Raw genomic sequence first — 12,208 nt, 5'->3', positions numbered from 1 at the left:
AAGGTTTAATCCTAACTCCATAGAGATCTGAAGTACGAATCAATACACAAGTCACAATTCAAACAGTTATGGTGTTGATAGATGTTTTTTACTTGTATTTCGAATTTTCTATCATATTTTGAGGTGAGTGAATACGTAAAACTGAACAGAATTCGGGGGACAAACCAAAAAGAAGTACCAAACCAAGGCCTAGGTGTAAACTGGAACCGAGAAGCTCTCAATGAAGTGATGGAACGGATTTCCTCTGGTATTGACAGGTCAAAGTTTGCAGTAAGGATCAGAATAATGTGTCAATTACAACAATAATACAAGTATAGTTTTCAAAACCAATTATGATCAACACTGGACTAAAACTCTGCCAAAACAATCCAAGTAAGAAAATCACAAACTTCTCAAAGCCCTAATCAAGTTCAAATTCAGCAATTACATTGAGTATAGAAATTTTGCATTTTCTCCTCTAATTGAGAAATGGGTGTCTACAAAAACATAGTAAAATTCAATCTATAGAAAACGATCTATAAGTTGAACAATATTAGAGGTAAAAAAGATGTAAAAAAGATGTAAGAAAATCACATTGAAGATAATCACCCAGTGTTCTTCCATGAATTCAGATTGCTAAACCCAAGATTTAGGGTTTCTGGAACCCTTTTACGACATCGTTGCTTAAATCTGAGTCTTCGGGTGATTGTCAAAACGAGATTTTTCGACCAAGAAGAAGAAGAATCGAAGAAGATGATTCAGATAACAATAAGAAGAATTGGAAGAGAAACATTGAAGAAGAAGAAGATATTAGAGAAGAAAAACCTTAAAAACAATCCGAATTTTTTTTAAAGAGAAGAGCATTCTAAATTGTGATGGTATTTTGGGAACCAAAAAAATAAAAAATGACCTAATTAACAATTATCCACAAGTATTATTTTAAACTTCATGTATATTGACAATTTCTAGCTAATTGAAAAAGGGCCGCGACTTTGGGGAATAAAGAAAATTCTCCGGGGAATAAAGAATTAGTCAATAAAAATTGATTTAGAGGGCATATTCTTCTTTTAATCCAAAAATTGACTTGATCAAACATCGCCCCCTAATCTTCATCTTCTCTCTCTCTTACTCACCATCTCTTTCATTCTCTCTCACCATCTTTTTCACTCTCATTGACTATCTCTTTGTCGTTCTCACTCTAAATCTCTCCCTTTCATTGCAGATCACTCTCATCTCTCTCTTTCATTGTGGATCACTCTTATCTCTCTCGTTGTAAACATATCTCTCTGTAGATTACTTTTTTTCGCAGTTTTTATCTCTCTTTCTCGCAACCTCTATCTCGTCCTCTCTCTCTTGCAGTATGTATAGATCTCTCTGTGGAGATCACAAAGTTCGTGGCCACGAAACGTTTTGTGGCCACAAAATGTTTTGTAGCCACGAAACATTTTGCAGCCACGAAATGATCAGGGTCACAAAACGTTTTGTGTCCACGAAATACTCGAAGGGTTTCGCCAAAAACCCTCCTCGAGGTCTGGTTCTGGCGAAGGGAACACTTCCTTCGTCGGAACAGTGTCTGTGTGTGAGAGGGAGAGAAAAACAATGAGAGATCAAGCAAGAAACAATGAAAGATTGAGAGAGAAACATCGAGAGATCGAGAGACATAGATAGGGAGAGAAATAGAGAGAGATAGTGAGAGAGAGAGGGTAAGAGTAAATGAGAGAGGAGAAGAAAGGAGGGGGAAGAGGAGGAAATGGTAGTCAAAATGGTGGTAGTAGAAAGTTGTGGTTGTGATGGTAATAAAGAAGATGAAGATTAGGAAGTAATGTTTGATCAAGTAAATTTTTGGGTTAAAAAATAATATTCTCCCGAAAATGTAGAGAAAAACATGAATTTCTTAAAGAATTTATTCCCTGGAGATTATTCTTTACGCCCTAAAACCGCGGCTTAGAAAAAGTTGCTTGTTTTTTTAGTTATTATTAATATTTAATATTAATAATTATTTGACCATGCGGTAAATTTGTAAATATCTTGTCCGGTAAATATGACCCATATTACAATTAAGGGGACCCACAGAAATTGCTACGTGGCACTTCCATAAGAAGGGAACATCAAAAGTACACAATTTGAAAAAGCAAAAGAAAGGGACCCGCACATCTACAAGAAGACTCTTCTCTACCTATCTCTCCCACTAAAGCAATGGAAAGTGAAGAAAAGTGGTCACAAGATTTAAGGCGCTAACGTTGTTAAGGCGGGGTTTCTTTTGAATGGCACAAATCAATATATGAAACCAACCCACGTCCTCTACTATCTCATCAAAAAAAACCCACGTCCTCTTTATATTAACCATCCAACCTAACTGCTTCTCTTAACCGATACTCATCTACTCTCCCTTAAATTTTATACTCACAAACCACTATCTCCCTCTCTCTCTCTACAGTTTACAGAGAAGACCTTATCTCTCTACCAAAAAAAACCAACCATCCACTGTCTCTTGTTGGCCATTTTAATTACTCAAAATCCATTATGTGATAGGAAACAAAAAACATGAAATGGGGAAGAAAGAATTCACAACAATATTTTTCGTTACTTCCCCAAGTTTTTCCAACCTCTTGGCTAGCAAAAATCAAGCATATAGGTGGGAAATCAAAAACCCAACCTACAAAAACCAAGAAAGATACTAAATTTAGTTCATGTAGATTTTACGAAGGAGATATTGACGATGATGATGATGAGGGGTACTGGAGACTTTCTTTTGGAGGAGAAAGTTTTGAAGGTGGTAAGACTTATACAAGTGCTTTATATGATTCTGAAGAAGATGATTATAATGATAAGCTTGATGATTATTCGATCTCGAATGACCAAAATTGCATAAACAAAGGTAAAGAAGATATTAAAAGTTTTACTAATATGGTTTCTGATATTAAAAAGATGAGAGTTTTAGGAGAGAAAGAGGAGATTGTGAATCAAACACCAAGAAGGAGAATCCGAGAAAGTCGAAAAGTATTTCGTGGCAAATCGAAAAGAACTTATGGAAGAAATTTGAAAAATGTGATTTCAGATTATGGCAGAGAGATGAATGAAGAAATAATGCAGACAGTTAAGAAAGAATACTGCAGTTCGGTCGCTTCTTGTTCGAGGAAATCTCATTATGTCTCTTCCTCAAATTGTACTCAAGGAAGAACAATTAGCGGAGGAGATCAGGAATTTTTAGCTTCAGACTCAAAGAGAACAGGTAGAAGTTTAGAAGAATTCGATGATTTAGAGCGAAACGCAGCTAAAGAATCAAAGGTTAAGGAAATAATGTCAAAAAATAAGAAACAGAGAAGATTGATTGATCAAAATGGAGAAGAACATAGAAGATTGAAGCAGAGGTCTAGAATTAGAGTAACCTCACCAAGAACACCTAAAAAGATCGAAACTTTTAAAATTAGAGCTTTAGAAGACATGAAGAAGGCAAAAATGAAGAACAAAAAGAAAGGAGGATGCGTAAGAAAAGAAGCTAAACCAGATTTAAAGAGTTATGCAATGGTGAAATGCTCGTATGATCCGCAAAAGGATTTTAGAGATTCAATGGCGGAGATGATAATTGAGAACCAGATCGAACAACCCGAAGAACTCGAAGAACTCTTGGTTTGTTATTTATCTTTGAATTCTGAGGAGTACCATGATATTATTATTGAGGTCTTTAAGCAGGTATGGTATGATTTAAACCACTCCAGTATCAAGTAGAAACTTTTGATCATATTTATTCTGGTTAACTAAATTGAGCTTGGATTAATGATCATATTTACTTTCATGAAAAATGACAAATGACATCATTTAAGCAGTTTTTAGGAAGGAGAATGACACTATGCGCACAAGTCCAGCCGAATCCCGGCCCGCTTGATGTGCCTACCATGACTCGTGTCGGGCATAGCATCGCCGTTGTTTATGAAATCACATTCCTATTTCAAAAGCATACCCAATTTCAGCATAAACTTTTTGTTCTTCTTCTATAGTAATGAGGGAGAGATTAAACCTAAACATGAGATGGGTAAGTAAATAAATCAGGGGACAAATTCAGCATTAACTGAGTCACAAACAACTTGGGTCTTGGGGGTGGGAGATGAGGGTTTCACTAACTGATCTGTAAATCAGTAGAAAACGGCTCTTAAGGTCAGAGTTGTATGAAAAATGATAGTTGGCCCCAAAATAGTGGCCGACCAGGGGAAGGTTGATGGTCAGGCCAGTTTACATTGTCAAGCCATTTCTCAGTCTAGTACATGGTCTGACTAATGTGAGCCGGTGACGTCAACATTGAGCTTGTGTCAACTACAACTTTGTGGCAAATAGTGTTTTCTTTTATAATACGAAACAAAATAGGAAAATGATTAGTTGAGTCAAAATATTATACATAATAAGTATGAAGAATTGATGAATTTTCTAAGTAGAAGTGGCACATTATTATGATTAATTCTATCTAATTTATGAATATTATCTTTATTATATTTCATGTTATTTTGTATTTTTCCATCCCAAAAATATCTCTAATAATAAATTCTTTTTTTGTAAAGAATAATTGCAGGTTCTAGGATTATTGTTTTCTCTTAGGGTCTTCTTGTTTTTTTTGAGAAATCGACTACGTTTCTACGTTAGTCGTTACTATGCATTGATACATCGCGAAGATGTGATAAGCTTGATAACCGCCTAAGTTAAACCAATAAATGAAAAAGGCCTAAAGTCCGACAAATTTATTACATAATATATACTTATTATGATCCAAGTCCAATATTCCGGGATTTACACTTTTAGTGGATCGAACCAGGGCCGTGGCTGAGGATTTGGGGGCCCTGTGCCAAATTTTTGGCGAGGCCCTCTTATACTAAAGTATAAAACTAAATTTTTTTATGTCAATAAATAAATAAAAAGAATCAACAAAAAAAATAAAAAACCTAATTTATTCAAATTATGAATGAATCGAAATTCAATATTTGAGGTTTATAAATTATTACCTGAACACTTATTCAAGTAAATTTCTCTTTTATGCAAACAACTAAGTTACTAAACTTTTAAACTAGGAAACAAAATATAGTGAAAATTGGTCGAAAAACTAATATACATAAATAAGATTTAAGAGGATATATAATCTCAAAAGTTTTATAAATTGAAATTCTATTTGACAAACTATTGCTTGCTAAATGTGTATTTGTTTAGAGATTGTGTCAAGTTCAAGAAATAAGATGGCTCAATCATTATTTGATTTAAATTCAATAAAAACAAGAACTATGTTGGAATAAAATAGGTAGGGAAGAAATTCAATCCAAAAAATCTTATTTTGCTACCCCCTAATGAACCAACTAAACTATCCTAATTTACATAAAGGGCCCAGCATTAAAAATAGAGTTGCTGGAACTGGGGTTCGAACCCCTGCCAACCGAAGCATCACAAGCAACACAAAACCACGGCACCAACTCAGCTACTGCTTCCTTCCTGCTAAAGGTTGGGATGTTAAAAATATATCCGTTGAGTACTGAGGTTTGAAATTCAAAAGAGGCCCTGTTTTTGTGGGGGGCCCAGTGCGGGCCCCTGCCCGCACTGGCCCATCCACGGCCCTGGATCGAACCTAGGACCTCTGCATTGTAGAGAAATGCACTAACTAACTGGACTACCAGTTGTTGGCAGGGTCTTCTTGTTATGTGAGAGAATAGGATTGAGAAAGTCATTTTTTATCTTGTTGAAAAGAAAACAAAATTTTTCTTAGAAGAAGATTCATCTTTTACTGTTTGGTATGGTGTGGGAAAATTTGAGTAGAAGTTCTATAAACGGCCATCTTGTTGTAAGGATATATGTGGATGCCCATAAACTCTCCTGGAGCTGCTATGAGTTTTATGTGGTGCCCACATAAAACTTACTTAAGTGTTAAGCTATGAAGTGCCTGCAGGAGAAAATAGTTCTATCCATTTTCACATGCAAGGGTGAGGTGCCATCTCACCAAGACAAACAGTCATATTGTGTACACATACATGGGTTACGTGGAGCCTTCACTGTTCTCTTACTTGGGTATTTATACCCTCACTTGGTGTAACATTTTGAACAATGAGAAATAGGCTTTGAATACAATACAGTTTCTTTGGTGCATCAATAACTTTTATCCTCTTATACTTTTCATATAATTGAATTTAGTTTGGGTTCTTATTTACAACAATAACTATTACCAAGAGGGATTGCAACATAATACGTTATCAGCACGATCGTTTCTATAAGTGGGTAAAGAGTTTCAGTTATAAACGAGAGATGTCTTGAAGACCATCTGAAAATCAAAGTAAGTTGTGTTATTACATTTTAAATGTCGAATCTAACCAATATAAATTTTGCAGTTCTAGACCTTACAGGAAGGAACTATATCAATTGGGCTCTTGAAGTTGAATCTCATTTAGAGGAAAGAAATCTAAAGAAAACCATAGCAGAGGGTAATAATGAAACTTCTCAGAATCGTGCGGCTGCACTGAATTTTATCCGACACCATCTATGTGAAGACTTAAAGTCGGAATATTTAAATACGAGAGACCCTCTGTTATTATGGATTGGTTTAAAGAAACGTTTTGATCATTTAAAAAGAATTATCCTTCCTAAGGCCCTAAATGACTGGCTCCACCTTAGACTACAGGATTATAAAACTGTTTCTGAGTATAGTTCTGTTCTGTTTAAAATAACGACAAAATTGGCACATTGTGGTTTTTCTGTCAGTGAAGAACAAATGCTAGAGAAAACATTTTCAACCTTTCATGCTTCTAATTGGAATTTGCAAGAACAATATAGAAACATGAATTTTAAATGTCATTCGGATTTAATTTCATGCCTTCTAGTTGCAGAACAAAATAGAGAAGTAATTATGAAAAATACAGAAGTCCGTCCAACTGGATACACTAACTTTTCCGAAACATATTCCACATCCGTCTCTACTGAAAGACGAGAACGTAACCAAAAGGGTCGTGGTCGTGGCAACTACCACAATAAGAATTCAGAGGAACATGATCGTGGTGACGATCAAAATAAAGATAACAGAAGCGGTGGTTACCGTTCTAGAGGTCGCGGCCGTGGCTATGGTCGAGGTCGGTAGACAAATAACTCGGCTAACAGATACAAGCCGTATAATCGGCAAAATAAAGGGAAGAAGGTGGCAAATGAACCTTCTGAAATGAAGAATCAACCCTGTTTTAAATGGGGTATGACAGGGCACTGGCAGAGAACATGTAGGACTGTTAAACATCTAGTAGATCTTTATCAAGCATCCTTGAAGAAACGAACTGCCAATGTAGAAACAAATCATATGGAAATCAATGATTCTTCATGTAACACAAGATTGGATGTATCTGACTATTTTACCAACGATGTAGAAATACATCTTACTGAAGTCAGGACCGAGTAAAAAATAACAGATTATGGCATTAATCTGAATAGAGACGCATCGGTGATGCAACCCCCCATCAAAGAAAATGATATCTATGGTAGTGAATATGAAAATCTTACTTGTAATGAGTTTGATCAATTACTCTATGATGAGTTTGACGATATGATTGATCGAATTCATAACTCTCCTCAGTAGTGTTTTTATAATATTTCCAGTTGTTATAAGTTTTGTATTATATTAATATGTTACTTTTGAATATTGTATAGCAATATAATATATAAAATTTACATGTTTTCTATCGGTATCTTATGTTTATTTTTATGTTCGTTAAGGTATGAATTCTAGAAGTACATTTTTGAGAGATGATGAAGATATTTGTCTGGCAGACAGTGGAACCACGAATTCCATCTTTCGAAGTAAAAAGTACTTCTTGACTCTAAAATTGTTTAAGGCTAATGCGATTACTATCGCTGGTTCATCTAGTCTCATTGACGGCTCTGGCAGAGCAATTATAATATTACCAAGTGGTACGAAGTTAACCATTGAAGATGCCTTGTATTCGAACAGATCTTTGAAGAATCTGTTAAGTTTCAAAGACATACGTCGAAATGGTTATCACCTTGAGACTAGAGATGAAAATAATGAAGAATATTTATATATTACTTCAACTGCTTCAGGCCAGAAGCATGATCTCGAGAGATTGGCAACTCTCTCATCAGGATTGTATATTACAAGGATAAAAACGGCTGAATCTTATGTTGTCATAAACTAGAAGTTTTATGATCCAAGTGTGACCACACTTTGGCATGATCGTTTGGGACACCCAGGATCTACCATGATGAATAGAATAATTCAAAATTCTCAAGGACACCCACTACAAAATCAAAAGATTCTAATAAGCAAGGATTTTACTTGTACACCTTGCTCATTGGGAAAATTAATTATAAGACCGTCTCATACAAAAGTTCATATCGAATCTCCTAAATTTCTGGAAAGGATCCAAGGAGATATATGTGGTCCTATTCACCCACCATGTGGGCCGTTTCGATATTTTATGATATTAATAGATGCTTCTGCGAGATGGTCTCATGTAAATCTTTTGTCTACTCGTAATAATGCATTTGCAAGGTTGCTTGCCCAAATTATTAGATTACGAGCTCATTTTCCCGATTTTCCGATTAAGTCCATACGTCTTGATGGAGCAGGCAAATTTACATCAAAGGCTTTTGATGCGTACTGTATATCAGTTGGCATTGATGTTGAACGCCCTGTAGCTTATGTTCATACACAGAATGGTCTAGCAGAATCATTCATAAAACATATACAACTGATTGCACGACCAATGTTGATGAAAACAAAGTTGTCTGTTTCTGCATGGGGATCTGCAGTATTACATGCTGCTGCTTTAATCCGCCTACGACCTACAGCGAATGGTCAACATTCTCCTTTGCAACTTGTTTTGGGTCATCAACCAAACATAGCGCATTTACGTATTTTTGGATGTGCGGTGCACGTGCCAATTATACCTCAAACAAATTGAATTGTGTTAGAGTACACAAAGTTTATCTCATCTTGATCCTTACACAAATCAGTCTGAGCTAGAAGTAGAAAGGATAATACATTTGCAAGGCATTGCAAATAAACTACCAGATGCATTTAATGATGCAGCCAGAGTAACAGAATCATATATCCCTGCTGCTAATGCTCGTGCACGAATTAATATTCCTAAAAGAACAGGAGAAACTGCTATAGCAAATGAGTCGTCTATAACACGTCAGAAACGTGGACGACCAATTGGTTCTAAAGATACTATCCCTAGAAAGAAGAAGAATCAATCACAAAATAATAGTTCTCTAGAAGAGACTATTAATAATACGCCCACACTTTCTGAACAAATACCGCTTGAAGAAGGTAACGCCTTTGATGAGGCAGAGATACCAAACAATGAGGAAATTTCTATAAATTATGAATGTTCAAAAGAAGTGTGGGACAGAAATGAAACAATTGTCAACGAAATATTCTCTTTTGCAGTGGCAACCTCAATTTTGAAAGAGAATGATGATTATGAACCACGCTCTATTGAGGAATGCCGAAAAAGACCTGATTGGTCGAAATGGAAAGACGCAATTCAGGCAGAACTAGATTCACTTAATAAACGTGGTGTTTTTGGACCAGTGGTTCTCACACCTAAGGATGTAAATCCAGTTGGGTTCAAATGGGTTTTTGTAAGAAAACACAATGAAAATAATAAAATAGTTCGCTATAAAGCACGACTTGTGGCGCAAGGTTTTCTACAAAAACCTGGTATAGATTATGAAGAAACATATTCCCCTGTGATGGATGCAATTACATTTAGATATTTAATCGCTCTGACGGCTCAAGAAGAACTCGATATGCATCTACTAGATGTTGTTACTGCATATCTATATGGCAATCTAGATACTGATATTTATATGAAAGTTCCTGAAGGATTCAAATTACCTGATGAAGAGCCACGGGTCATGTATTCACTTAAACTTAATAGAGCTTTATATGGTTTAAAGCAATCAGGGCGAATGTGGTACAATCGCCTCAGTGAATACTTGACTAAGGAAGGATATGTAAATGATCCCATCTGTCCATGTGTTTTTATTAAGAAATCATATACTGGATTCGCTATCATTGCAATATACGTTGATGATATAAATCTAATTGGGACAGTTGAAGATGTCTCAAAAGCTGCAGAATATTTGAAGAAAGAATTTGAGATGAAAGACCTTGGAAAAACAAAATTCTGCATTGGTTTACAGATTGAGAGAAGTACAAGCGGCATACTCGTTCATCAAAATTTATATACTGAAAAGATTTTGAAAAGATTTCGCATGGATACTGCTTACCCTCTTAGCACTCCAATGGTTGTTAGATCTTTAGATACCGTAAAAGATCCTTATCGTCCTAAAGAAGATAATGAAACACTACTTGGTCCTGAAGTACCATATTTAAGTGCAATCGGTGCTTTATTATATTTAGCTCAATGCACTAGACCTGACATTTCTTTTGCAGTAAATTTATTAGCCAGGTTCAGTTCAGCACCAACAAAGCGACATTGGATGGGAGTAAAGCATATTCTTCGATACCTTCGAGGAACTACTGACATGGGATTATTTTATTCGAAGAATTCCTCAAATGGTTCACAAGTAATAGGATACACTGACGCAGGATATCTATCTGACCCACATAAAGGAGTTTCACAAACAGGTTATGTTTTTACTAGTGGTGGTACAGCTTTCTCTTGGCGATCAAGTAAGCAGAGTATGCCCGCTACATCTTCTAATCACTCAGAGATTATTGCTCTTCACGAGGCCACCAGAGAATGTGTATGGCTCAGATCTATTATCAGTCATATTAGAATTTCATGTGATCTTCCTGGAATTACAAAGTCACCTACCATTATTTATGAAGACAATGCGGCTTGCATTGCTCAGATAAAGGAAGGATATATTAAAGGTGACAGAACGAAACACATTTCGCCTAAGTTATTTTTCTCGCACCATTTATAGAAGAATAGTGAAATTGATATCCAGAAGATACAATCATGTGAGAATTATGCTGACTTGTTTACCAAATCTTTGCCTACTACAACATTCAGAAAACTAGTACAGAACATTGGAATGCGAAGCTTGAAGAATCTAATGATGTAAAGCTACATCAGTCCATAATATGATATTCATCAGGGGGAGAATATTATCATCACCAACACTGGATACCTACACACTGTACTCTTTTTCCTTCGTCCAGTTTTTGTCCCGATGGGTTTTTCTGGCAAGGTTTTAACGAGGCAACATTTTTGGGTATCCAGCGCCACTTAGTATAGCACTTTTTTCATTCGTCAGATTTTTCGACAACATTTTTCTGACAAAGTTTAATTAGACAATTACATAGACATTGATGGTCATCCAAGGGGAGTGTTGTAAGGATATATGTGGATGCCCATAAACTCTCCTGGAGCTGCTATGAGTTTTATGTGGTGCCCACATAAAACTTACTTAAGTGTTAAGCTATGAAGTGCCTGCAGGAGAAAATAGTTCTATCCATTTTCACATGCAAGGGTGAGGTGCCATCTCACCAAGACAAACAGTCATATTGTGTACACATACATGGGTTATGTGGAGCCTTCACTGTTCTCTTACTTGGGTATTTATACCCTCACTTGGTGTAACATTTTGAACAATGAGAAATAGGCTTTAAATACAATACAGTTTCTTTGGTGCATCAATAACTTTTATCCTCTTATACTTTTCATATAATTGAATTTAGTTTGGGTTCTTATTTAAAACAATAACTATTACCAAGAGGGATTGCAACATAATACATCTTTATTTTTTGGGAGCTTTTTTACATATCACAGGGACACCAAGAGGCAAGAGCAATTATATAGTGTGCCCTTAAACCTTCCAAAGTCTCAATCCCAATTTGATGGATAGAGTGACTCGCATTGCAGCCTTTTGTAAATGGAAACAGTGAAGTAAATGTTATTTGGCTTCCAGCAATTGTTCTCCATTACAGATTGTTCTTCATAAGAGATGAGGTTTTTTAATACGGTGATTTGATTCATTTTTTCTCTTTACTATCGTTTCAAAGTGAAACCAACATTAGGGTTTTGTGGTTGTGATGAATCAATATTAAGATCTTATAATTGGTTTGAAGCATCTTTTGTGTTTTTCTGTTCTGTTTGGAATTTTGAGCTCTAAAGGTGATGGAGTAGGATATAGTAGTAAATCAATTTGGATCAAATTTAATCTGTTTGGTCTAAATCGGTTTGGCCTAATCGATTTGATTTCAATCGCCTGGCTCAAACTA

General features: G+C 35.7%; 2 protein-coding genes across 2 annotated transcripts; both read left to right on the top strand.

Annotated features, from left to right (window-relative positions):
• Positions 1-2,283: 2,283 nt before the first annotated feature.
• Positions 2,284-3,841, top strand: OFP5 (ovate family protein 5). The gene is given in 2 exon segments (XM_086663817.1): positions 2,284-3,688; positions 3,691-3,841. Coding segments are annotated over 2 exon segments (1,212 nt in total). The 5' UTR covers positions 2,284-2,523; the 3' UTR covers positions 3,738-3,841.
• A 2,463-nt stretch (positions 3,842-6,304) lies between these two features.
• LOC147557255 (uncharacterized) lies at positions 6,305-7,564 on the top strand. The gene is made up of 3 exons (XM_086658788.1): positions 6,305-7,070; positions 7,194-7,310; positions 7,398-7,564. Exons 1-3 carry the CDS (start codon positions 6,305-6,307, stop codon positions 7,562-7,564), a joined length of 1,050 nt encoding a protein of 349 aa, XP_086514914.1.
• The last annotated feature ends 4,644 nt before the right edge of the window (positions 7,565-12,208 follow it).

This window comes from Eschscholzia californica, unplaced genomic scaffold (genome assembly GCF_041429995.1).
Source record: "Eschscholzia californica isolate CP2 unplaced genomic scaffold, dmEscCali1.0.p SCAF_2, whole genome shotgun sequence".
NCBI classification, from domain to species: Eukaryota; Viridiplantae; Streptophyta; class Magnoliopsida; order Ranunculales; family Papaveraceae; genus Eschscholzia; species Eschscholzia californica.
Note: the sequence above shows the minus strand (reverse complement) of the source record. Positions and strands in the feature narration are given on the sequence as shown.